The sequence below is a fragment of the Nesoenas mayeri genome (genome assembly GCF_963082525.1).
Source record: "Nesoenas mayeri genome assembly, chromosome: 5".
In the NCBI taxonomy this organism is placed as follows: domain Eukaryota; kingdom Metazoa; phylum Chordata; class Aves; order Columbiformes; family Columbidae; genus Nesoenas; species Nesoenas mayeri.
Window position 1 is genome coordinate 68,368,010 of NC_137548.1, and position 27,152 is coordinate 68,395,161.

The window sequence follows — 27,152 nt, forward strand, 5'->3', positions numbered from 1 at the left end:
AGCAATTTAGTTACACAGCCCAGTGTTCATCTCCGGTTGGTGGATAAATAAGCCAGCACTGACTCGTTGGCTGTTCCCTTTAGGGCGCTACAGTTTGATGGCAGCTGCAGGGTGTAAGCCAGCACGAGTCACCCTGACCCTGCAGTTGCTCATAGGGCTGTATGCAGGAGCTCACTCCAGGGCTCTGCTCTCTGCTGTGCTGGACGCTGCTCCCAGCACAAGCATCTGGCATGTACCACCACGGTCCTCGTCCTGCCAGCAGCCAGGAGGTTACATGCTCAGGAACTGCTGCTTCCTGTATCCCTGGTAAGCAATGACTCATCACATGTTCTTTACTGAAGGACCTTGTCATCAATTTTTCTGTGTCATAAACCCACTAATTTTGCACTGCAGGATTGCAATAAGAGAAGTCTCACGGTAGAGAAGCAAACCCAATAAATAATCCTGCCTTTTCCCTGCAAACCAATCTCCATGTTGCTGACATTACTCCACATAAACCCTTGAGAGAGAGAAACTAAAGTATGGCTGCTTGGATCTGCATGTACAGCAAAGCACAAAGGATTTCCAAGGAGGCTTTTATCTTCTTGGTCCATATTTTACTTCTGTACATCTCTCTGTCCCAGTGTTGCTAGTGCTCGGTTCTGCTCTCCTTGCTCTGAGGAGTGCTGCCCTTGCCCTGTGGACTTCAGGAACTGCACTTTTGCTGAAGGCGGAGCAGCTTTCCTCCTCACTGCAATAAAGTTATTTGCCTGGAAATTGCAAGTGCACTTAGCTGGATTATGGAGGGTGGGGAGTGTGCCGTGTGTTTGCCATGTAAGCACAGTTCCTGCAGTAGCTTAGGGTTATCTCCAGCAAACATTTCCCATGCGAATGAGAGAACTCTCCAGCAATTGCTAATTGCTAATCCAGCACCTTCAGTCACCAGCAAGGGCAGAGCCCAGCCTGCCCTCCACACTCAGAAGAGGGCTGGTGATGGGTGGGCGAAGCTGGAATGTTTCTATTCTGATCCCTTCCAGCCATTTGCTTTTTTTCATTTCTGGCTAAAGATCCAAAAATGTGCCACCGGCTTGCTGCTCCATTTCCCTCATTGTTGTGGGATCTCTGCCTGTCTGCTGGCACACTGTTGTCCGTCTGTCTTCCCTCTGCTGCTGGGTTCTTTGGGCTTTAGGGCACATGTGTTGGCACACTGATTTATGGACTTCCTCAATTTGCAATCTGTACTCATCTGTTGGTGCTTCATCATCATCTTATTGGTGTGTTTCTCACTCTTTTAGCCTTTTGTGTTGGCTTGCTATTAATATTTGAGCCCAGGCACCCTCAATCTGCAACTCGTGAGCTGCTGGTGCTCTGGCTTCCCCGGGCTGGCGTGCGATTGAAATCCCGTCCCTGTGCTGCTCACCTGTTGGCCGTTCCTTCCTCTGCAGCACCAGCTGCTCGGTCTGCTCCCCCACAAGCTTGCACGTTTTCCTTCTTTTATCCTGCAATATTTGTCCTGGAAATATCCAGAAGTTTGTGCTTGTTAAGACAAAAGTTAAGCCGCAGCACTCAGAAGGGAAGAAGTGTGTTCAAATAGTGCCATCCCATGGACAGCAAAGGTATCTGTCTTTTATTCTACACAGCTTGCATGAGAAAGCAGAAGTGAAGGCTGTAAAGCCGAATTGAAACAAGCACATGCAAGCAGGCAAATTTGAAAGGTAAGTAAAATACAGACGTTTTACCTTCGGGAAGTAACAGAAACAAAAAAATTCCCAAGTGTCTGAAAATCCATTTCTGCTCGCCCAGATCCTGACCCCATCTAGGACTCCGTAACCTCCCAGATTTCATTAGGTCTTCATTGGCATAGCTGACAGCAAGTGCATCCTTTTGTCTTTTGTGTCTCCATGAGAAAAATGACTTTGGTATATGGCTAGTTAGTGTGCAAAGGACACTTCTGGGTTTCATTTTGAAGGGATGAAGGATAAAGTGGAGACCTATTCTCTTTGTGTGTAGGACAGCAGAACTACCTAGTGTTTACCTGAATCAACAGTGAACCTCATCTCATCAGTCACATGATCCAGAGAAAATTATTCAAAGAACAACTTCCAAATGACAGTCAGCTGTAGAAGACCTGTTTTAACCTGATTTGCCTTGGACATACAGTGTCTTTAGCACCAAAAGGGATACTTTCTTCATTGAAAAAAATAGTTCAAATTTTACATGATAAAATCAGTCACACACACTCACTGACCTGCATTCAAGGTTTCACTACCATCTGACTAGATAAAAACATTGTGTTCTAAAACTTGTGTGTATATACGATTGAAAAAGAAAACTTTGCTTCAACTCAAACTCAGAGAACTGTTCAAGACAGAAACTGTTGTAGCATGTCAGGATTTTGATAAAACTTAAGCCTTTGTTACTAGGTTTAGCTTTGGGTTATTGCTGTCATCTCTGTTAGCTGGACGTGTTGCAGCACACATGTTGCTCTGTATCTGAGTCAGAATTCACAAACAGAATCAAAACCAGCCCCAATTATCAAAGAGGGTACATTTTCTCAGAAAACTTATTCAGGGCAGTATTCAACAGGTGATTCCATAGTTTTATAAAACACATGCTGACCACGACATCCTGATACAAAAGTTCTATTTATAACAATGGCAATACTCATTATATGAAATCCTGCAGAAAAACGTAGGTGAAAGGACCGAAATTCCGATGTAAGTAATAATCTTAGAACAGCAGGGATTTAGCATTCCCTCTAAGCATGTTGTATCTTAACTTGTTGTACATTGTCCTCAAGAGCTGCTCAGGATCTCTGCTTTCATTCCTCATCTTTTCCTCTTCGAAAGGCTTAGGTGAGTGTCTGTTCTCAAGCTTGGAAGCTGGTTATTATGCCATGGGTTAGTCCTGTCTGAAACTCCAGGAGATGCAGGTCTGGAGTGCTCCTGGAACACATCAAACAAAAGACGTGTTAGAGGAGAAGTAGTTGCGCCCTTACAAAGATCCCGGCACACAGAATCTAATGTATTTGAAATAAGGCACAGAGGGATTGCTGTGATGAATTCTAGAGACCACATTTCTGTTTTTCACCCTGTTTTTCTTGAATTTGAGATAAACACTTGTATGATAAGTCTTAATAGAATAGCTGAAAAATTTAAGAGATCATATTATACTTGATGTTATGCTTGGATTTGTATATCTTTATGCATATATCATGCATTTTATTGTAAAATAAGTATGATAACCGTTGTTTTGTTTAAAACAAGACCGGTTTTCTGTGAGTTTTCCCTTCAGCCAAGTTCTTCTAAGGAACTGCCCTTTTCTGAATGTGAGTGCGTGTTTTTCAGACGCCGTTCGCTCCGGAGCCGCTAACGATAGCAACGGTACACAGAAGAGCCCCAGGTTTAGCCTTATTATTATGGAATAGCGTGATTATCACATGCCAAATTTGCTTTATGAGAAATATTTTTTTTAATTGATTACCTTTGCAATAATAGCAGGCAGCTCATCTAGATTACTCACAGGACATTTCTGTCCACGTCTAAGGGAATTATTTTTGCAGCTGCCTCATATTTCAGTTTTTGTAGATACACAGTGCAGAAGGAAGACATCTGTACATTTAAGACCCTGAAAACATTGTTTTTTATTTAGATCTCAACTGTCATTTAAAGAAAAGTTAACAACTAGTCAGGGACACCTGAAAAGTGAGCTTTTCTGTGATAACAAAGGCTAGTTGCATGCCGAAAGGAGGGTGTTCCCCTCAGAAAAAGTAAGATAAATATTTATGTTTTTCAGACAGAGAAATAACCCGGAGAAACGAGCAGATTCGGGTCACCAGCAGAGCCACTGGTGGGTCAGCGGAGCAACAGAGCTGAGCGAGGGAAATGATGGGGGCACACGCGAGCAGGAACAGGACGCGGGAGTGTTCCTTGTGGCGACAGGTGCCTTTTAGACGGGATCAGCCATAACGGCATTCATTAGGAAATGCATTATGTAGCTCTGCTTGCTGCACGCGGGCGGCGCCGGCAGCCTGAGGTGAGCCCCGCTTTCCCCTGATGCACCGGGGCGGCAGGGCCGGTTGGGGCGGAGCCAATCAGGCGTGGCGTGGCGAAGCGGGCGGCCAATGGGGAGGAGGCTGGCGGCCGTTGGAGTTTGAATTTTTGCACGGGCTGAGGCAGCGCTGCCGTTAACGGCGCTCGCGAGGGACCTGAGGCGGCTGCGCTGGGGTGCGTGTGGCTGCGGGTTTTGGCGGGCGGCGCGGGCTGAGGGGAGCCTCGCTCTTCCCGCTGCCTGCTGACGGGAAAGTGCGGGGAAACTTATCCCGGTGTGAGGGGAGAGCGGCCGGAGGTGCGTCCCGGCGACCAACCGCCATTCTGGAACCGCGTAGGAAACGGCGTCTCCTCTGGCCCTGCGCGAGCGGGGAGCCGTGAGGGACAGTCCCGCCAGCCCGCTATAGAGCCAGAGGGGCCTGACTCGGTCTGCGGTGCTGCCGAGGGGCCCTCGGCCGGAGTTGGCCGCTCGCCACCTGAGGGGGGGGCTCTGGATTGTGAGGAGTGTGGGACCGCGCAGGTGGGGAGGGAAACACCGAGATGTTAGTAGCCTTTGTTCCCTCAGATTCTTGATTGTAAATAATTGTGGGGGTTTTTTTTGTTGTTGTTTTGTTTGTTTGTTTGTTTATTTTAAAATATATATAATTCCCATGGAGAGGAAATGAATGCTTAATTCCCTCTAAAAGTTGGGGAACTGAACGGTAGGCTTGTGGCCACACAGAAAGTGTGTGGTGGGTCGGCTAATGAAAGCCAGTTCTGTCAGGTTTCAGGTCAATTTCTTGTTTTTGTTGTTAATGTAGAATTGAAAGGAGAGGCTATCATGTCACAGGACTGCAATGACGAGTGGGAGCTGAGCAAAGAGAACGTGCAGCCCCTTCGGCAGGGCCGTGTCATGTCCACCTTGCAGGAAGCGCTGGCTCAGCAGGACACCTCCATCCACACTGCTGTTCAGCTCAAAAAACAGTGAGCAATGTTTGGACACCTCCTTTCCCCTTGTCTTCCTGCCTCCTCGTCAATTTTTTTATGTCATAGGCATTAAAAAAAGCAGAACATAACAGAAGTTTATTAACTGATGTCTGTGCTACTATCACAGCCCAGGTATTTAGGACTACTTGGTGTGGGTGCTGTACAGCATACACTACAATTTTCAGGTTGGCAATGGAGCATTTAAAGAGCAAACACCAGGGAGATTTGCTTGTGCTTTTAAATGTACTCACATAATTTATAAAGAGGAGAGGTTTGGGGTTTTTTTTGTCTTTCCTACAATAGTCTATTGAAGCAAGGTATTCCTCAGGAGATAAATAGTTCCTGCTGTCATAATGTAGGCACAGGTATCTCTGTGTGTCCTGTCATGCCAAACCACCTAGGTGATTTCATGTGAAGTCGGCAGGACCTATGAACAGCTGCCCAGTACTTACTGACCCAGTGCTTATCAGCTGTATCTGGATTTGGTTTTTTTAATGGAGTGCCATGGAATTGTTATTGTACTGGGCTCTGCAAGATGGTTTGTCCAACTTGACTCGTTATGTTTGTGAGGTGTAATGGTTGAGCAGAGCCTCCCAAGAACAAAGGGCTCCCTGGGGAGCACTACAGGATGAAGTTGGAGCCACTGTCAAACCCAGGCTAATGTTCTTGTCTAACTCAAACTGCAAGGTTGTTTTCTTTCTTGAAGTGCTGCCTGAGGGTGAAGTCTTCATGTTGTAGGGATGGAATGATGCACAGGAGTTGAAGAATGAGACAAGGTGATGGCAACTGTCAGTGTGGCCACTTAGATGTGTCTTCACTGTGCTTTCTGGTACAGTTCTGTAGTTGTCTGATCATCAGCCTTTTCCATCATCCTGTGTGTGTATTCCAACCTCTTTCTCTACTTAAATAAGGGACGTTTCATACAAAAATTTAATTTCGCGATATATCTGTCTGCTAATAATTTTTCATAACACAGCAAGTGTTCTTTCAAAGGAGTCCATATTAGCTTTGGGCTAGTGGAAATTCTTAGAAATATCCTTTGGAAAGATGCATATCTGTTCTTGCAAAATAATGATACATTTCCTAGCACTTTCATTTTTGAAGAAGAGTGCAAAAGCTTTTGATTGTTCTGTTCTCAGTAAAAGCTCAAGTCTAAATATATATTAACCTGGCTTTTTTTTTTTTTTTTTTCCTTAAATAAACCTACAAAATCGTATGAGTGAGAGCAATTGCCTTAGTTTACATTGTAGGAAACATGTTATGTACTTGTATTTATTGGGTGGAGGCTGAGGGGAGACCTTGTTGCTAGTTGTAGACAACTACCTGAAGGGAGGTGGTAGCATGGAGGCTGTTAGTCTCTTCCCCAAAGTAGCAAGTGACAGGACAAGGGAAAATGGCCTCAAGTTGTGCCAGGGAAGGTTTAGATTGGATATTAGGAAAAAATTCTTCCTGGAAGGGGTTGTCAGGCATTGGAACAGGCTGCCCAGGGCAGTGCTGGAGTCACCATCCCTGGAGGGGTTTAAAAGGCGTTTAGATGAGATTCTTAGGGACTAGAGTTAGGTTATGATTGGGCTTGATGATCTTGAGAGTCTCTTCCAACCAAAATGATTCATTCTATGATATTCTTTTTGGGTTTTTTTTGTTTGTTTGGGTTTTTTTTGTTTTGTTTTGTTTTTTTTGTTTTGTTTTTTTTTAGGGAGTTTGAATCAGAAATCCGATTTTACTCTGGAGATGATCCACTGGATGTCTGGGATCGGTAAGTGTCCTTTTATTTCAAAGGAAAGAATAGAGAGGTCAGATATCCTTCTAAAAGCTACTATAATAATTAAAAGATAACATATTATTCAAAAAACTGTTATACAGTTGATATTTCAATACTATGCCTGATTCTTTCTTTTTTTTTTTGTCTCCTTACATTGTACAGAAATAGAATCCTTGTATTTTATTCAGAAGTGATTTCCTATTAATATATTCTATGTCTAGGTACATCAAGTGGACAGAGCAAACCTTCCCTCAAGGTGGAAAGGAGAGTAATCTCTCAGCAATATTGGAAAGGGCAGTGAAAGCACTCAATGAACAGCGTCGATACTACCAAGATCCCCGCTATCTTAACCTCTGGCTCAAGTTTGTGAGTGTTCTGTGAATGTGTCTTCTGTGCTGCTTTTCTTGGTACTCATCATGGCATTTGCGCAGTTGTTTGTAACAACAGAGTCACAGAATATGTTGTACAACTGGTGCAATATTAGAAGTATCTCTCTGCAAACATGTTACCTACTCCACGTTTTCAAAAGGATTTCAGACCTTTTTTAGGATCATTCAGTTTGGACAGCTACAAACTCCATAAGTTTTGTTTTGGAAAAAGCTAGTGCGAATGAGTTTAAGGAGATAATCAAGTGATTTAAAGGAAGATTTAATTGAGGAGGCTCCATAGCACAGTGGGTAGAGCTGTGATCTAGTAGACATGTGGTCATGAGTTCATAGTCCCACTGGAGCCTGGGGGACTCTGTAGCAGCTACAAAGATCTTCAACTTGATCTTGATATTCTGGGTTGGAAGGCTGGTCTCCCTTCATGGAAGGGAACCTGAGAGGCGCAGGAGCCTGCAGGAGCAGCCATAAGGTGAACCCATGGGAACAGAGCTGGAGCTTAGGAATAAAAAGAGAATTTGGAAAGAGGGGCAGGCTCTTCAAGAAGAATACAAGAATTCTGTGAGGTGACGCAGGGAGAAAGTTAGAGGGCCAAAACCCAACTTCAGCTGAGCCTTGCTGCTAAAAGGCAACAAGAAATGCTTGAAATGGAAAAAAAAATGTTCTGAATTCACAGGTGCATGCTATTAAACGTGAAGCAATCAGAAAGTAATAGTAATTAATCTGGGCCCAAGTTTTTGTTGTTCTCATCTTCTTAAAAGCAGCTTCTCTCCAGGTTTAGCTTCTTGAGCTGATGTACTAGTTCCAAAACTGATAAGAAATATGTTATCTTCTATCTAAAGCTAAAATGACTATTCTCAGGAATACTAATATGACATAGTTCAATCATTGAATTATCTCTGATTAAAAAAAAAAAAATATCTAAGAAATTACGGACTTGGAATAGATAGGCTAAAATTAAGGGATTAGTAACAGTATTGACAAATGTATACATGCAGTCAGAGGTTTTTCTCATTATTATTCTTTTCCTATTGAATTCCTTTCCTTTACCTTGTGCACTGTGAGACACAATACAATTGCATGTCCTGGCTTTACAGCTGCTCCTGTAAGACTTGTATTGAAATTAATGGGATGCCTCTTGCAGGAGCCATCAAAAAGCAGACAGGGACTTGGAATCCTTTTTAGTCCAATGTGAGTACTGAAATACTTTGATTGTTTCAGGGAGATTGTTGTAATGAGCCCTTGGATCTGTACAGTTACCTACATAGCCAGGAAATTGGCACAGCTCTGGCACTACTCTACATCACATGGGCAGAAGTACTTGAGGCTAGAGGAAATTTTAAGAAAGCGGATCAGATATTCCAGGAAGGTCTTCAGCGCAAGGCTGAGCCTTTGGACAAACTCCAGTCCCATCACAGGTAAGTTTCCAGCTAAAGGGATGAATTCAGAGTAGTCGTGTGTGATTCAGTGAATACCTGGTATGGTGAATTTTATGCCGACTTCTTCAATGTTATTTTCAGGCAGTTTCAGACCCGTGTTTCTCGACAGACACTGCTTGGACTTGAGGAAAGTTCTGATGAAACAGATATGGGTCTTCTGGGAGCTGCAGAACCTCAGAGAAGCTCACTGGCAGATCTAAAAGGCAGGGGGAAGAAAAAAGTGAGAGCCCCAATTAGTCGTGTAGGAGATGCACTGAAAGGTACATTCAGTTGCATAAACCACATATTATTACTGGAAGAGTTACATATTTTTGTTGTGGAATTTGCACTTGAGTGTGATAATGTAAAGGTTAGTTTGCGTAAATCTTTTTGCTTGCAGCCACCAACCAAAACAGAAGCTTCCAGGCTCGTACTTCTCAGCAGCTTTCAAACAACCCGAGTTTTGCTGTATTTGATGAAAATTCAGCTTCAGCTTCTGGACCGGAGATTCCCGTACTTACCCCACAGCCGTGGGCAGCACCGCCAGTTCCGAGAGCCAAGGAGAATGAACTAAGTGCAGGACCTTGGAACTCTGGCAGGGTAAGGAATCTCAAAGTAGACTGGCAAAAGAGGCAAGTGTGTGTGAGGCGATGACTTCTAATCTTTGGGATGAAGGTTATACATTTTCCCTTGCCTGGGGTTTGTGTCTGTTTGTAACTACAGATCTTCCTAAAGAGTCTCTGGCTATGTGCAACCTGTTCAGGTTTAGCAAGCTGATCTTGCTAGAATGAGTTTTAAAACTCTCTAGAGTTCTTAAATCAAGAAATTAGAATTCTTGTTAACCAGAAAAATTGGTAGAGGTGACCTGCTGAACTGTTTGGAGAGCAGAAAAACAATATGAGAGGGAAAACACTAGTCAAAGAAAGGGAGAGAAGCCAGGTATTAGTTAGTTCTGTAAGAAAAACAAGAGTTAAATTGATATGATACAATAGAACTGGAAGGAAGAACTTGTTGCTTATTTTATGAAAATAAGGCATGTACAGCATTCTGCAAGCCTGTTTTGAAGTACTTGTGAGGAAAACAGAACAGTGGAGATCAAAAGAATTGAACTACTGTATCAATGGAGTATTTATCCTGACAATAGGATGACAGACAGTAGGTTCCAATGGTTTAAACCAGTGCTGGAGACATGAAAAGAGTCAGCTGTACTACACATGCTTAAGCTGTTCTAGAGAAATTATTCAAGATATCTGGAGAAAATTAATCCTATGAAATCAAGTTTGCTTCATAGGTCCTTATCTACCCCTCATTGTCCCCCTGCTCTCTGTAGATTAGAGAGGAAAAACAGAAAGTAATCGGGTGATAAAAATATTTTAGACTTAACTTATGACAACTTCTATATTGAGAAGCTTAGAAACAAAAATTAGGATGAGAGGAGGAAAGAAAATGGGCTGATATTCATGGAAACTCCAGGAATAATTACTACCAGATACAAAGCAATTTGATTAAGTGAATGGAAAAGTTCAGAAAATCACAGGTTTAATTTAGCTGCGAAGAATGAGGAGGAGGAATTATTAATGTAGAACTTCTGTTTATCAGTTGCCTCGCTTTGGTCTGCTTAACACATTCGTTCTGGTCCCCAAGTACTTTTGTATTCTTTTATGTTTTTCCTTAGTGTTCTTTCTGTTCCCCTTTAATGAAATTCATTAGATTTAATTAAAAAAAAAAATCTGCAACTAGCAGAAGAGTTAAGGATGTTTAATTCCCCTCCAGTGAAGTGTGGTGCTTATTCTGGCTTGTATTACAGTGAGAGAATAACCTCTTGTGTGTGCTTTGAGATAGTAAAAGCTGCACAGAGGAAAGAGGTTTTTCTTTTAGTGCCGGTGTGAAGATAGATAAGTAAACAGTTTGAAAAATGGTGGAAAAGAGAAGCCAGTTTGTGAAATATCCCCACCACGTAACTTCTTCTGCTTAAGATTCTAGGGGAATTTCAAATAGGCAGGTGAGGGTAACATGTTGTCAGACTAAATTCCATTTGTCTTCTCTTAAATAATGGACCTCAGGAGCAGTTAAGTGATTTTTGTTGTCTCTGAATGACCTCTGAGAGGAAAATTGAGAAGTCTGGAATATCTTGGTGGGCAGCAGAAAGAATAATATCATAGAACTGGGACAGTCTTGGTTGAAAAATTAGGACTATGGCATTTTTGGAAAACAAACGAGGAGTGACAACAATACCCAGCTTGACCAGCATTTCCTCAGGATAACAAAAACTAGGTACTGATGAGGACACAGGAAGAGCATGTCTTGCTTTTTTAGGTACTGGTTCTCAGCTGATGGTCTGTAACAGTTTATGGATCAGAACAGAATTCATTCTATAAATTAATCTTGAAAAAGTTTCAGGTTTAACTTTTTAAATAGCAAACTATAAATGAGCCAAACACTGGGTAAAGGTATATTCAGAGTATAGAGGAATATGGAGTCTAAAAATGAATCTTTAAGCTGTTAACATTGACTTTTCCTTCCTCAGCGTCCTCGCAGCAGTGCAAATTCTGGTGTAGAAGTGCCTTGCCCACTGCCCAATTTCACCCCGTATGTGGAAGAGTCGGCTCAGCAGCAAGTCATGTGAGTCTTTGCTTCAGTTTAAAATGGGGTCTGCGTTTGAGATTATCAAAGCTGCTTTGTAAGATTCTGACTCATTTAGCCAAGTAGCCAAGCCTATATAGCTACAAAAAAATTAGAAATCTGTCAACCTGGAAGCTCTTAGTTCTTTAGCTTGATAGCAGAGGCTTTAGTGGAGAATGTGTAAGGATATGGGAAGTATTTGACTCTCGCTGCTCATTATTTGGGAGCCTACATCATATTTATATATGCTAATTAGCTGAATCGCTTAACTCGACGTGTTTACACAAAACCACAATTACCTCTCTTAGGATGCTGTTTACTCTGAAAGCAGCTCTGAATTGAGACAGATTTACTGCTGTTTTCCTCTATATTGGGAAGTCTGTGCTCCATCTATCTGGAGTTTTATTCTGAAACAAGCTATCAAAGTTTCCATGACAACAGTGTTCCTTAGGTCATGGAGGAGTGTGCTGTTTTGCCTGAAATTACCTTCCTGCTTTTACAGTGCTCACTGAAATGCTGATAAATCCCAGGAGATTTATCCTGCTGTTTTGTCAGAGCAGAGGAAAATGTGTTATTTTGCAAAGCTGCTGACCTTCGTTTTTCCACGGCTAATGATGGCCACAGAATGCATAGGCTCTTCCTAAGAGAGAAGTGGAAAAGAACGTTTGATATTACCAACAGCTTCCATGGCTCTGAATTGCACATAATCAAGGAGTGCTGAGAGGTGGCAAATGGCGTGGATTTTTCTTGTGGGTTTTGTGTGTTGCATGTGGACTGCAGAATCACTCTGACCAAGGACACACCATGCTTTAGTTTAAGACTATGTAAAAATTAAGTTTCTCTTTAAGCAATAAGACTATTTCTTGCTCCTGGAAGTCAGTGGTGCCATAGAATTAAAGCTCTTGACATGCTGGTCTCTCAGACAAAGACTCATTACTTACAGAAGGCAGCATCTTTTTATACCAGGGAAAAGGATGAAGTGAGTGGGAATTGAACATCATGCTAAATTAGCTGTAAGCAACTTGAGCATAGAGTTTGTAGGCAGTTTTATTCTATGTAGTTGAAAGTTTAAAAGCAGATTTTTTTTTTTCTGCCTTTGACAGGGTTGTAAACCAAATCAAGTCTGGAAGTGTTACATTTAAACTCAGCAAACATGATGCAAATCATGCCATCCATTGTCATCCAGAGAAGGACCCTGTAATGATCTTGGTAACAAGCCTCCACTCCCACAAAAAAAGCTTTAAAGATCCCAGCCATGAGGAGCACCTCTTTGCCTCATTTCCCAAATTCACCTGCAAAACAATACAGACGTCTTAGAACTGTGCACTGTGTGTGTTTTTGAACTGTTTACCCAGAGCACAGTTAACACCTTTCTTTAAGGTCATTTGTTCAGATCATCTTTTATTGAGGTACAGAAAATTGCTGGAGTCATCTGGATTACTGGCATCTGTAAAACTGTACAAATTCTGGTTTGTCTCTGCTGGAATGAGCAATGTAGTACATTCAAAACGCACTTCCAAGCTAAGAAATAGACTGGTACTGACTCCTTTCACTGTACAGGGATGGAGGTGTGTGTTTGTTTTGTAATGAGGCACTTCATTCTTGTCACTCAGCATGTCACCCTTGTCACACACAGACTGATAGAGCTCAAGCAAACATACATCCTGTTGCAGAATGCACAGCAATTCAGAGTATCATAAGAATTGTATTTGTTGTTGAATGGGCCTTATTAACACTTGGTTTTGTTTTTATTACACAATTCGGAGTTGGTATGCTAGCCTCTTACGTGCTCTCATTCCTCTTGTTTCTTTTTTGTGTCAAAAGGACAGAATGTCTTTACAATATTCCACAACTGGATTCTGAAATGAGCTATTTTTTCTCCCATGCTTGCTTTTCTGTGTTACAGTGAAGTACATATAATCAAAGTAATAATTGCATGTTTTTTCAGGACTCCCTGCAAAATTGAGCCCAGTATAAACCGTGTTTTAAGTGCTCGCAAACCTGAGAAAGAGGAGGACCCACTGCAGCGAGTGCAAAATCATCAGCAAGATACTCAAGAAAAGAAAGAGTTGGTGATGTACTGTAAAGATAAAGTTTATGCTGGAGTCGAAGAATTTTCTTTGGAAGAGATCCGAGCTGAAGTCTACAGAAAGAAAACAAAGAAGAAAACTGAAGGTATGCTTCAAAATGGGATGACATAAGACTTGAAGAGAAAATCATAAAATTATGCTTCTTATCAGTATACAGCTGTCTGTTATTGCAGCTAGTTTTCTTTTTCTACTGGAATAGTTATTTAACTTCTCTGAGGTATAGAGAAAGTAACATACCTGACAGCTTTACATGTAAACCGTGAAATGGGGAAAGAAGACCAGAGGTTTTAGCCCCCTTAAAAATAATTTAGGCTTCAGCCACAGATTGCACGTGAAATATGCATCATGCCTTAAAAGCTTCTCTCCCTTAGAGGAGATGCAGGCCCTAGCACAGAAGAAGGAAGAAATACAAAGGAAAATTGAGGAGCTGGAGAAGAAATTAGAGAAAGAAGAAGACAAGCAGCAACAACCACTTGAACAGGTACTGTCCTCATTTAACTGTGCTTGTACAAATAGCTACTATTTTAAGTAAAATATCAAAGGAGGAACTATATCTGTTTTTCTTTAGCTAATATTTCTTAAACTTTTTGAAAGGATGATTTAGTCTATTTTATGCATACATCAACCAGTAGATGAATGCTCAGAGAAATATTTATCTTCTTCTCCCCGACCTGCTCCCAGTTCATATCCTCTCACTGCAGGAATGTAAATCAAAGACTTCAAGGTATTAGATTTTTCCTTTTCTGAGCAGAGTATCCTTCACACAAGTACACTCTGGTCTGTCATTGCTTACCTAGCGATGTTTAAACCCCAGTTTTCTTATAGGTTGCAAATAACAAGTAGAAGTTAATTATTTTAAAGCTTTTCCTTCTTCCAGCTTCATCAGTTGGGCTAATAAAGTCTGTTCTGTCTTTCCCCTCCATCCCCATTTCCAAAACAAGGCCTTAGAGTAAATATTTTAAATAAGGAAATACAAGGTGGGGTGAATTTGATGTGAGCTATGTAAGCTCTTATGTATGTCTTCAGTAGCTGGAGTACAACTAAAATCTGTGAAAGTTATATATGGTTGCGAAGAATAAAATTATGCATTTTAACTACACTAAGCGATAAGAATGGACTTTATTTTCATGTGAGTAAATTAAGTACAAATAAAAATGGCTGAAGACGGCTATTAATCCACGAGGGCTTTAACGACCTATGCAGCATTATCATAATGTTCTTTGAACGTTGTTGCATGGCTTGTGAGTCCATTACTGTAGAACCAAAATATGGTTTTGTTTCTACAGCCAACAGATAGAACAGAAGCTTCACCCCCTATGGGACTGCAAGGATTTACTTCTTCCAGTGCAACAGAAGTTGGGGAGAAGCAGCATCAGTTGCAAAGGTAATACAGGTTTTTCTTTGTCAGCAATGAGAGAACTTGTGGGGATAATTAAGTATGAGTGACGTGGCTCACTAACAGATAGGTAGAGTGGAATATACCCCTAGGCATCAGCCTGGAAACAGGATCTGTAATCTATCTCTGTATATTTTTGATTATTTTTCTGAGGGATCTTAGTGTCTTACAAGTAGCAAGTGTCAGCTTGGCTTGCGTTTTTGACCAAGCTTACTTATGTTTTGTGAACATGTGTAAATTATAAGAAACAAGTTTGTATCTTTTTCACAGTGAATTCCAGGCCTCTGAAGATGCTCAGCTACATAAACCATTTTGTTCTGAGGGTAAGTAATTTTTTTACTATTAAGGAGAAGGCAGTGTTAAAGGGAAGTGTTCTTTTATATGAATAGCAAGACTGCAACAAGCTAAACTCAAAAGTCTAGGTGGATTTGAAGAATGAAAATGAGAACATGCTAGAAGTGCCTTTAACCGTATTCAGTAAAACAGTGAGCATCTGAGGTCTGAGAACTGTCACTATTTGAAAGCACTTTTGAGAAGAGGAGCTTTTTCTTCTTTTACTGACTGAAGAGCTTGTTTCACATTTTCATATATAGTCTTACTAAAGTGAGTAAAAGAGTTTAACACTAAGATTGATACTGTCCTAAGTACTTTTTCCTCAGAGGATTTGGTAGAGGAATACAATCAGAAGTTATATATTCACTGTTGTTGTTGGGAAGGGCACATGCTGAAGAAATTTACTGTTGACCTGAGCTGACTACTGTTACTGTTGACAGGGGTGATCCGGTCTCTTGATGTATGCCCAGATACACAAAGGGGAAAAGTGCTTTTAGACTCTGAGTCTGAACAGGGGGAACGGAGAGATGAGGCCAGTCTTGGAAAAAAAGGTACGAATTCTGAAGCTGGCTAACATAAAAGTTATAAAAGTGTGGTTTGTTAACATGACAAAACCAAGCCTTTTAAAACAGGTTTATCTAACTGTCAGTTCTGTAACTTCTTGCTAGGACTGGATACACTGTTGTGGAGAAACTTGATATTGTAAAGCATCTTGGGTTTTCTTTACAGATGTCGGTCTCCTTCCTCCACCAGATCCTGCTACGTCTTTCTCTGTATTTGATGAATCCTCTACTTTGGCAAATCAGAATATAAGGTAGAATTATTCAAGACCTAGATTTCAGAGGGAGTGATCAGTGAAGTATCAAACCACTTTCTGTAGCAGCTGAAATTACTGTTTCTTGGATGGATGTGGGATGGGGTTTTTTTGTTTATATTTGTAATTTTTTTGTTTGTTTGTTTTATTCCCTTATTCTACTTGGAAAGTCCATGATGAAGAAGTACTCTCCTGTTGTTCCTCCTCAATCTAGAACTATTTAAGCTGCTATATAAACTTTGTTAATTTTGGAGAGCTGTCTATATTGTGGTTTACTGGTAGTTATGTAGTAGAAGGTGGTAGATTGAAACTGTCAGGCTTAAACTCTTAAGGGGAATCTCAGTTGAGGATTGGAAGCTACTCTAATAAATATTTAATGGAATATAACTTTATCTTAGTTGTTCTGCAGATCATACACAGAAAAGTGCCCGTCGCCCTCTTGCTGTTCGTAAACCTTCAGATTCTCTAACTGCAAAGGAGAACATCCCACCAGAACCCTGTGTAAGGAGATTATTTACCCCATTTTCCGCCTGTCAAGGAGAAACCAACATAGAATGTCTTGCTGTTTAACTGAGTGAGACTGGTTGGACTGATGTGATGTGTGATAAGCAAGGATTCTAAACTTGTTTCTGGCATGGCAATACTTGAGTTGGGTGATGTTTAAATTACACTGGGGATTTAATATTTTTATTAGGCTTTAAGGTGGCCAATATGGAGGTGAGAGTAGGGAGTCTTCCAGATTTTGAGCAACTGATCAGTGGCCAGGATTCCTCACACTGAAGCTTTAAAAAGTTTGTATGATGGAGATCTGCACTCTTAAACGCTGCCTCCTGTTCCACACCAGTTTCTTGCCACACATCCAAACAAGAATCTCAGCTCCTGTGTTCCTCCCCTGAAGTGCCTTACACTTGACTCCCTTAAACCTTTGTATCTTGCTTGCTAAGCTATATGTCTTTGTGGCAGTTTGCAGATGTTTGCAAAACTTTCAATAGAGGTGATAGTTGTTGCTTATCATGATAGACCTTTAGACTGGCTGAGTGAAAGGACTTTATTCTGAGCTGAGAAGGATTTTATGTACACCTACAGCATGAAATACTTGGCAGGGCCAAGCATGGTAAGCATCGTGCTGATTTTGGTTCTAGAGACAGACTGGATAACTGCATAGTGCTACTTACCATGTTCTGTGGGCCTTAAGTGCCCAACATTTTAGTAAGCCCTTTAATAAGATGCTTTGAGCTGAACTGAAACGCACTTCCGAGATGGTAGATGCTAGGTAGCCTTCAACAGCCTTAACGTGGCAACTCTGCAGTGCTCTAGAGGGTCACAAAGCTACTCTCTCTCCTTTGGAAAAAGTGTGTGTAACTGTGACACAGGATGCTTGGGGCTGAAAGGGACCTCTGGAGGTCACCTGGTCCAGCCTGCCTGCAAAACTGGTTAACTATATTACAGTTAGGTTTCAATTACTCAAGTTGAATGAGCAATGTAAGTAGACTACATGAAGAATGAGTGTTAGAATCATGTTGGAAGGTGTGAGGTGGAAGAAAGGGGAGAGATAAATGTTCAACTTTTAATTAAGTTTTTTAAACATTGACATAAAAATCTACAGGTTTTTCACTGTCTCTTATTTTTTTTCAGGATGAGCTGAATGGAATTGAACCTTTGAGTGAAGATGCAATTGTGACCGGCTCCTACAAGAACAAAACCCTTTGTGCCAACCCAGAAGACACATGTGACTTTGTTAGGGCTGCCCACCTGGCCTCAACGCCCTTTCACGGGGTGCTGGCTCCAAGAGTCCCAGCTCCTGCTTTTGCACAGGCTCTCCTGAAGGAAGATTGTCCAGAACCTAAGGCTGCACCTCTGAATCAGGAAACACCAGTTTGTGAGGGAGCCTACAGTGAAGTTCTTTGTGTAAATAAACTGAGGTAATTAACAGCAAAGCTTCTTAAGCCCCTTTTCCTCTGTGTCTTTGCTTGTGGTTTTACTATTCTGTTGCCCAAGAAGCAATTTTCTGCAGAGATCAGAATATACTGAAGACAGCCATTTCTCTGGCTTGGGTCCGTTTTGCCTTGAGCAGATTTAAGAGGTAACAGCAAGCCCACTTGGCTTTTCAGCATTACTGCTGTGGGACTTTAACTCCATGCTTTTTCTACCAAATAACCTGCAAAGAAATTCATAAACGCATTCTGTCTTTGGAAGCAGAAGTTAAAAGTAGCATCATCAGTTCCTTTTATACTCACGTGGTTCTGTAGTTATTTTAGTATGTAAAATGCATCTGGTGATTGTGGCTTAGATTTCTTCTACAGAGGAGAAAGGCTGGAGAGAAGAAAAAACTGGCAAACAAGCTTCTCTTTTTTATAATTGTAAAAAAAAAACTATCTCTTGTATTGGGTTTTCTCAATTTAGAACTGAGTTTGATATGTTAACTGTTAGTATGTAAACATGAATACCACGCTGAAGGTGTTTACTTGGCAAATTCCCTGGAAAAGCATGCTGATTATAATTAGGAAGAGCAAGAGTTATTTCCCACCCAGCCCTCCACTGTTTTAAAAGCACCGTAGGTCTGAATTTTGGTAGATACTAGAGTAATAAGCATTCATTGTGTCTTCTCTTCCATCAAATATGACTGCTACAAGAGAAGATAAAATTAATCCATAGACTAAAATTCTGAGTAGAACCGATCATTGAAGCTAAAAGGAAGCTCTGACATAGCTATTGGTTTTCTGCTGAGGATGGGAAAGGAGCTGGTGTTACCTAGACACTGTATCTTCTGGAATCTGAATAGTTGATGACTTTACTTGCAGCCCGATCATGGAAGCAAGCCTGGAAGATACTCGCTCGTCAGGTTCTTCTGTCTCCTCGGGATCTTCACTTTCCTCTGTTACACAAATATCTACTATTAAATACCTGCATATCCCTGAGAAACTGGAACTTGCTCAGAGCTTGCCCACTGAAACGGTTCCTGATTCTGGAGGTATCAGTGAAAACGCTACTGGTAAGTACTAAACTGAGTTTTGCTCACAATTAATAACTTGCACCTGACGTTAAAGTGGTGCTTTTTCTATATTTCCTAAATTCTGCTCTGATTTCTGCGTATTTCTCATTACTTTGGCTGTGACTAAACTTGTATCTCCCTTGTCAGAAGTCATAGTGAGATATACAGTATATTATGACATCAGCATCCAAAAGATCTACATGTTAAGGTGATGTTAAGTTATTTCAGGTATTAAAGCAGAGAGTGTAGGAGTAATGAGGTTTAATGATGATTTCTTAAACTTTTGATCATTCCCATTGCTTTTTTTTCTTGTTCTCTGCATATGTCCTTTGAACTGCAGTTCTCGACCTGGATGTAGTAATTCTACTGAGTACTCCTTAAGGCTGCATGGAGCAGAAAATTGCTTTGGGTGTCTGTCAGCTTATTCCTGTAGAATATGCCAATAAATTTCATAGGTTTGTGATGGTGAAATATTGGAACACCTATTTAGCCTTCGAACTACGATGTTTTCTGGATCTACTTTCATGGAACTACTTCCTGCTCAATACCTTACTGCAATGCTTTTCAAATAAATATAACAGTAGGTAATGATACTCCGGTTCTTACCTTTGTACTGGGAAAGCTTAAAATGTCACCCATTAGCAGCTGTGGTCCTGGAGAGAGGAATTCAGTAGAAGCCATCTGGTTCTGCTGTGCTTTACTCTGCCGATTGTTTGAGATCAATTCTCTTCAGGCTACCATGGTTTTGTACAGATGAACTCATATATTGAATGATGTTTCTCTGTGTCCTATTATGCAGGAAAATAAGCCCAGACTTAGATGTAGTTATTTGATGTGTTTTCCAGGAGGTAAAAGCCATTAAATTCTTAATATTGCGGTGAGCAGCAGAGTTGGACTCCAACTTTGTTTTCCTTTTCCTACATAAAACTCCTGCTGCATTCAAAGGAGAGAATTTCAATAAAACTCTATTTAATAATCACAAACTGATCACTTGCTCTGGACATAGATTTAAAAAGTGTTAATTTGCAAAATGAGTTTGAGTTCTGCTGTGGCTGTGCAGGCCTACCTAATATAATTTAGAGATTTGTCTCTTGTGAAAGATGCATGATACTACAGTAGAATCATTGAGACCTCATGATGAGATGGTCTGGAAGGTAGTTTCAAAGATAGGTGCTATGTTCACTTCAAAGAACAAGAAATTATTGGATAGAGATTAATTGGTTGAAAGGCAATGCAATAAATCAGTGTGCAGACAGAAAACTTCCAATATCCAGACTACTTCTTGTAGTTAAGTCACAGAGACTTAACACCTAGTTTCAGCTCATGTACTTGTCTTCCTAGGTGACGACGTAACTCAGCTCTCGTGGGCCACTGAACAGCGTAAGAAGCTTTTCGATCCTATGCCAGAATCACTGACTGCTTCTCCGGATTTTCACCTGGAGGCTGGTTCTCTGCCTGCCATGGAGTCTGAGAAGGAGGTTGAGCTAGGTGGGTCTGCCCGACACCCTGCAGCGCAAGGGATCTGTTTGTGTTCTTACTACTCTGAAATATGCTTTGTATTCACCCTCAACAGTTTTATGTGGTGTAGGTGAGGAGTAATGAACAGCTTGGGGCTGTATGCTTGCTATGACAGCTCATGAATGTAAACTTTTGTGACAGGAAATGAGACTTACTGTATCAAATGGGAATACTGGACCAATGAAGAATACAAGATGTTTTTTGCCATTCCAGCTAACTTTCCCCAGTTGGATGCAAAGGGATTTGCAATAAAGGTAATGTGGTGGTATGAAATGTTAAAATGTGAAGTAAAATGTAGTAAGTTTGGTCTTAATCTCTGAATTCCATGCTTGAAGATTGCTACTTCAAGTCCTCTTTCTAATTGTTGATATAGATTAAAAGTTTGAGTGTGAAAAATTACTTCCTTGGTGAAGTAGGGAGGGGGGAAAAAAAGAGGATGAGAATAATATGAAGATGAGCGATTTTTGCTTTATTCCAAAAATAAATGTTCTCCTAATGTACCTTCTTGTAGGTGTATTCTCAGCCTGTGCCTTGGGATTTTTATATCACGCTTCAGTTACAGGAGCGTTTGAATACTGACTTTGACCAGAGCTTCAGCGAGAACGGCAGCTGTTACTTGTATGAAGATGGCTGTGCTGTCTTGCACAGGGATATAAATCGTCTCACACTTGGGGTCAGTACAGATAAACAAAGTATGATTGTAAAAGACATGAACTCTTGCATAGGTACCATTGGTGAGTTTTCTTTGTCGTTATGTTCGTTGCTGAAAACAGCTTCACACGTTTAATCCTGTAATCTAGCTCCTCTGTTTTTTTATCTCATCTATATATAAATTAGGACCATTATAGCCGTAGAGCCTGTTTCTCATTTGCAGATCATGTGCTTCTCAGAGGCAAACCAATTTTTCACTCTTTTTTTTTTGTTCTTGAGTGATAAATGACCAGAGCCAAGAACCACATGTTCTTGCACAACAAGGTTTGCATCTAAAACTCTTGTTTAACTTGGCATCTTTCAATGAGTTCCAGTCTGCTATAGCAAGGTCATTTTAAATAAAATCTTGTAAGTGCATTTTGAATTGTTGCATATCAATAAGATACAAATTGAACTGAAGACTGAAGTCACTATTTAATTTCCTCCTCCTGATCTTGTCTACTTCTGAATAGCAGCGTCTCTTAAGAGCTCATGGCTCTCTTAATTCTGGCTGGGCTGATCAAGGGCAAAATCTGATTATACTGAACTTAGGGTAGGACTGGTACCTCTATACAGATGAGCAGAGAAAAAAGGGTGAGCTATAAATATTTCATTTATCTGAGGTAGAATGACATGTAGATAGATGTTTATTCCCTCTTTTCAGGATGTTATTCATGGCTGTAAGTCCATCCCAGAGGATGTTATCCTGCTGGTTGTTCACAATCTTCTGAGTGTGGTAGAGAAGCTCCACAGAGCAGAGATTGTCCATGGAGATCTGAGTCCAGAGGTGTTCTTTCTGGGAGACAGGTTGGTCTCTTTGTATGAATATGGGAGGACATATAATGCATGATTTCAGCTACAGCTCTTGTGCTTTTATTATTTGTCCTTTTTATTTGGGGTACTGATATTGCAGTCCATTATTTTTAGGCTACATTGGATTCTGAAAATAGTGAAAACAGTTTGTTTAGGAATAAATCTTTATTTTGTTTATTTCTATAGAAATAGTATGCAGTGATGTTGTAACACATATTATGCTAAACAAAATATTTTTGCTGTTGTGCCTATGTTCTACTTTACCAATGCACTGGACAACTAACTGGATACCAGTAAATAACTGACCTTTTGGTTTTACATATCTGAAAAACATGAAATTAGAAGTCAAAGGGCAAGTGGGACTGGAATATCCAGACACTCTCTTAAACAGTTTTCTTTAAGCTCTTTCCCATCTTATATTAACAAAGTCACGTATTGTCACATATTCCTTGGAATGGGATCCGTGAACTAAGTGTGGGAAGACGTTAACTTTGGAATGACTAATGGTTCAGCTATAATTCCATTAAAAGAAATTCACTGAGGCTGTTCTTAGTCTTCACTGATATGTTAAAAATAGCTATTAACTTTAAATTTATTTTGAACTTACAGTTATCTAACAGGCACATCCCCAATATATTTTATTAATAATTTATTTATACATTACATACATGTACTACTGAAGTTCTAGTATTTCCTTCGCACACCCCAGTGGATTGTCTTGCACATTCCTCAGGGTGCACACATCCCAGTTTGGAAATCCCTGATCTAACAGTGGCTTGATAGACTTGGATATCGTCTGCTGGATTTCTCTGTATGAATACAAACCAAATGCCAAAAAGTTAGGATAATGTTGCTGGATTGTTTAGGTTGTTTTAGACAGCAAAAGCTATCCTAGGACATGTGCCCAGTATAAATTACAAAATATGCTGATAGCACACAAGTGTGTAAGGATAGTAGTGAGCAGTGCGATGTGTTGATATTGTTGGCTTGACAGTACATTGTCGCTTGTACAGATACCCCAACAACCCTTTCTGTTTGTCCTCCCGAGTGTCTGGACTAAGAAAGGCTTATTAAAGTATTACAGAGCTTAATTATTTCTTGTGTGAAATATTCTGAGATCTTGAAGGAGAGGGAGAAGTGCCAAACATTGAACTATTTTCTGCTTCCACCAACTGTGTCTCAGATAAGTGTGACACATATCAAACCATTGTCATCCTTAACCCTTCCGTGTTCCCCAGTGCTTGCTCTGGCAGCTCCAGCTGGTTCCCGCGGGGTGTCCCTGCAGCAGCAGTTCTGGAGCTCACCATCAGAGGGGAGCCTTGGCATAGCGCACACTCACCTGCACTGCACTGCGAAGTTGCATTAAACAAACAAACAAGTTGGATTGTCTTATGCTTCATTTGCTTTCTCTGCTCAGGATCTGTGATCCCTTTGCTAAGGATGAGATGACAAGAGCTCTGAAGATAGTGGATTTCTCTCACAGTCTAGATTTGAGAGTACAGTCTCGAGTAGGTTTGTCCCACAGCTTTCCCATATCTCAGACCCCTCATGGACAACAGCTTCTGGTGAAAAGCTCTCTTCCTTATCAGGTGAGTCTCTATTTAGCAGGGCATCTTAGTTTCTGTGTTTCTTTTGCAAAAATCTACATTTTCTTAAGTTTTATATTTTGCAAACTCTGTGGAAAGCCCTGATCAATAAATACTAAATAAAGACAACTTTTCATCTTCGGCGTTAAGTGGAAGAATGAGCAGCACTGTTGGAGCTGCTCAGTGCCTGTGACTACTGTATTTGTGTAGGAATCTATAATAAGACCGGAATTTCACTTTTTGAAGTTTTGTGCTTAGCAGGTCTCCAGAAGGTTCTGATGCAAAGACCAATTTGGACTTAAATGTCTGAAAGCACCAACAGTAGCAATCTGTAGTGGATTTGCAGAAGTTGACAGAATTTGAACTTTCTGATGTTTGTTGCGCTTGCAGGTAGACTTGGTTGGCATTGCGGATATAGTCCATTTGATGCTGTTTGGGGATCACATCCAGGTCCGTCGAGAGAATTCTCTCTGGAAAATCAGTCAAAATGTATCAAAGTAAGTCCTTTTGCAGAGGAGGCTGCTGGGAAAGAACACACTTGTAACTTCCTTCACTTTCTTTCAACAGTACCGTCCTCAAAGCTTAGAATACAGAACTTAGTGCTGTTGCCAATTTGTTGTTGATAAATTCTGAAGCTACTAGACTTGTTTGTTGTATAGGAGCCTTAATGCTGTGTAGGAAACAATTTGAAGCTGACTGTGAGCTTACCAATCCAGTTAAGATGATTTTGCTTTTTCTTTTGTTTCAGAGAAGACTGTTTTAGTCTCTCACTTGATAAACCAAGCTTGGGGGAGTTTCAAAGTGGGTGGGTGGTGAGGAAAAAAAGTTACATGAGCGTGTTGCTTTAGAAATGGAGATGATTTTGTTTTTCTGCTTTTTTCATTCTAGGCTGTACTGAAAGGCTTCTAAGACACTAAGCCAGGGTTCTGTCTGTGACAGTTGCAGAAACAGTATACATGCACAAGAAGGAAAATAATTTAAAATTGTAATTTAAGATCATGTGCAAGCAGCTTCTTTTGGAAGCTGCTGTTTGTGCTTGGGTATTAATATGTGGCTAAAAGAGAGCAGGAGAAATTATGGGTGTAAGACTAATCTGCCTTTATCTGCCCTTTTGTTTGTTCTTAGACTAAATGTCCATTTTGTTAGTCACATCCTGCAGAATTTTCTGGCTTAGTGTCTCATTAAGATTTTCCAGAACGCTCTGCTCATGACAGAAGTTACTGGAGAAGTCTGCATTAAGGATCGTGGTGTATTGGCTCCACTCGCTGTGTGAATGTCCTTGTATAACCATTGCTTTAAGAAAACCTGCTACCAGCCTGGGAGTTGCCCAGTTCCCTAGCAACCTGCATTACTTATACTTCCTAGTTCCTTGCGTTCAGCCTTTGAAAAAAACAAAAAACAAAACAAACCCCTCACTTTAAACTGTGTAAAGAGGAAAAATGCTTTTTTCTTTATTGGCCATATATATGTTTTTCTACTACTGACACCAGTGGTTACAAGGCTATAGCTCACTATATATACTGTACTGCAGTTACAGGACTAGGCTGTGAAGAACAAAATCACCAAGGGTGATTGTCCTCCGAAGAGGTGAATATCTGTGATGTATAGGTTGGTGGTAAATATATATGTTATACTGCCTTTGTTTTAGAAATACTAAAAAGATAAAAAGGCAAAAAAAAGAGGCAACTAAATCATTGACGGAGACTGGCTTTTGCTCTCTGCTGACAGATATTCTAACATTGCCGATCTCTGAGCTATGACAGTCTGAACTGTCACTCAGAACTCTTTAGACTCTGCTGTGCCTCTTGTCTATGGCCATGAAGAAAATGGCCTCAAGTCTTGTACTTGTTTTTGGTTAGGTTGTGTATGACTTCATTATTTCAGAAAATGTAAGTTACAAATGTAGAAGTACAGGCCAGATTCCTTCGGAGGCTGTGGCTGCAGCTGTGTCGTGAGTCACCTACATAAAGCAGAGTCAGAATATTAGTTCAAAAGCCAAGGTAGCTCCTCACTTGAGGGGGGAAAGTGCTTCAGTAGTCAGAAGCCGTGCAGTCTATGGACTTCAGTGCGAGACTGAAGAACAACGGGTTAGCTCTGCTGGCGGTTACCTGAGACTCATGAGTCATTTCACCTTTTTGTTCATGGTGTGTGGGTCTATCTGTGAGAGAGGGGATTTATTACAATTAATTGTCTCTGAAATGTTGTCTGTATGAGAACTCCGGCAGATGGAAGGTAAGGGAAAAAAAACCAAAACTGGTTGTAAACCACATTTTAAAAAATTTATTTCTCTTACAGCTTTCCTTTATTATTGTCCTGTGAACTTAAGTTGAAAATGGGAGAGTAAGATTTGCCTGTACTCTTTGTTCATGGAAGGGATCTGCCAGTTTCATTGGTTCAGAGAATGCTCTGGGTACCTCCTTTATTGGGAGCGTGGTGGCCCAGTGTGCGTGCTGGCAGGTACGCTAGACGAGCTAACTGGAAAAACAGTGGGTTTGGTAGACCTGTGGAACAACCTGTCCAGTTACTATCCAGAAGCCTACGGGTGAAAGAGGAACGGGCCCACGTGTATAAACTTAATACATTCCTTCCTTTCCTTTACATTTACTCATGTGAGTGGAAGAATTATTTCAGACTTGGTTTTCACAGGGCATTTAGTGCTGAATATAGATGGAAATAGTGACAGACGTGTCGCATGTGCTTACCATTTCACTGAAACTGCTCTGTTTGTTTTAGGACTGGTGACAGTGATTTCTGGAGTAAACTTTTTGGGAGAATTTTGAATGCAGATGGTAAGTCCACAGTGCCTCTGCTGAGGGAGTTAAGAGAGGAAATAAGTGACATGTTTGACAGCTGTTTCCAAGAACGTCTTTGTGAATCCTTGGCTGCACTGGGAGAAACTTTACTCTTGGGGAACTTCCTGTGATTTCATAGAGGACAAATACATTTTGTATCATAGAGAGGAATATGTTGTTAACTTTCGTTTTTGAAATGTAAGCATCAACAGTGATTGTAGTTGTTCCTGCAATACTTCACATGGGACTTGCTGAAGAATGTTGATATTGCATCAGTGCACAGATAACCTCCTAAGCCTGCTCCATGAACTAGCCTGTGTCTGAGCAGTTTGCCAGAGAAAAGTCATTGTCATAACTGCCCTTGCCTCTTTTTGGAGGGCTCCTTAAAAACGTGCTTAATACCTAGTTCATGCTGCAGACACTGAAGTGTCTTTGTCTTATGTTTGGTTGGTCTTTTAACCAGTGTTTCATCAATAAAGTTGTATTTTGGTAGCAACTCTGTCATAATTAAACATTGCTGTCAGATGGTTTCAAGTGACTTGATTTAGTATCCTCGCTGGAGTGCTTCTGCATGCCTGGGAACCATTGGTGGCTGCTGGATACAAAAGCCCCTCGTTTGGTGGCAACTTTCATAACCACACAGGACTTCGGGACACATGCACACAACCTGAATGATTCCACTTGAACGTGCTCTCCTGGAGGATTGTCGTATCAAAAAGTCGATGAAGTAATGAGTGAAAAGATGCATACTTATGTTTTTGCTTCTCAAGGCAAGTGTGTTAGTTACTTTTGCAAGCTCTAGAGTTACTGACTGACTTGAGCATCTTTCAGAAATCTCATTGAAGTCTAAATTTGCCTCATGTCCTGAAGCACTTGCAGGTTTTTGTAGGAGGTTTTGTGGATAGATAGTGGTGTTAACCTTTTATGCACTGTATTATTGAAACCAGTA

General features: G+C 40.8%; 1 protein-coding gene across 1 annotated transcript; it reads left to right on the forward strand.

Moving 5' to 3' along the window:
* Positions 1–4,245: 4,245 nt before the first annotated feature.
* On the forward strand, positions 4,246–26,334 carry BUB1B (BUB1 mitotic checkpoint serine/threonine kinase B; the record flags this gene model as incomplete). The annotated part of the gene is made up of 23 exons (XM_080344659.1): positions 4,246–4,991; positions 6,691–6,750; positions 6,978–7,122; positions 8,361–8,557; positions 8,660–8,838; positions 8,958–9,157; positions 11,085–11,179; positions 13,128–13,354; positions 13,641–13,750; positions 14,556–14,653; positions 14,936–14,988; positions 15,439–15,549; positions 15,728–15,812; positions 16,211–16,313; positions 17,448–17,734; positions 18,614–18,804; positions 20,146–20,292; positions 20,464–20,576; positions 20,834–20,995; positions 21,677–21,819; positions 23,243–23,414; positions 23,802–23,908; positions 26,145–26,334. Exons 1-23 carry the CDS (start codon positions 4,849–4,851, stop codon positions 26,332–26,334), a joined length of 3,318 nt encoding a protein of 1,105 aa, XP_080200785.1. The 5' UTR covers positions 4,246–4,848.
* Positions 26,335–27,152: the final 818 nt, after the last annotated feature.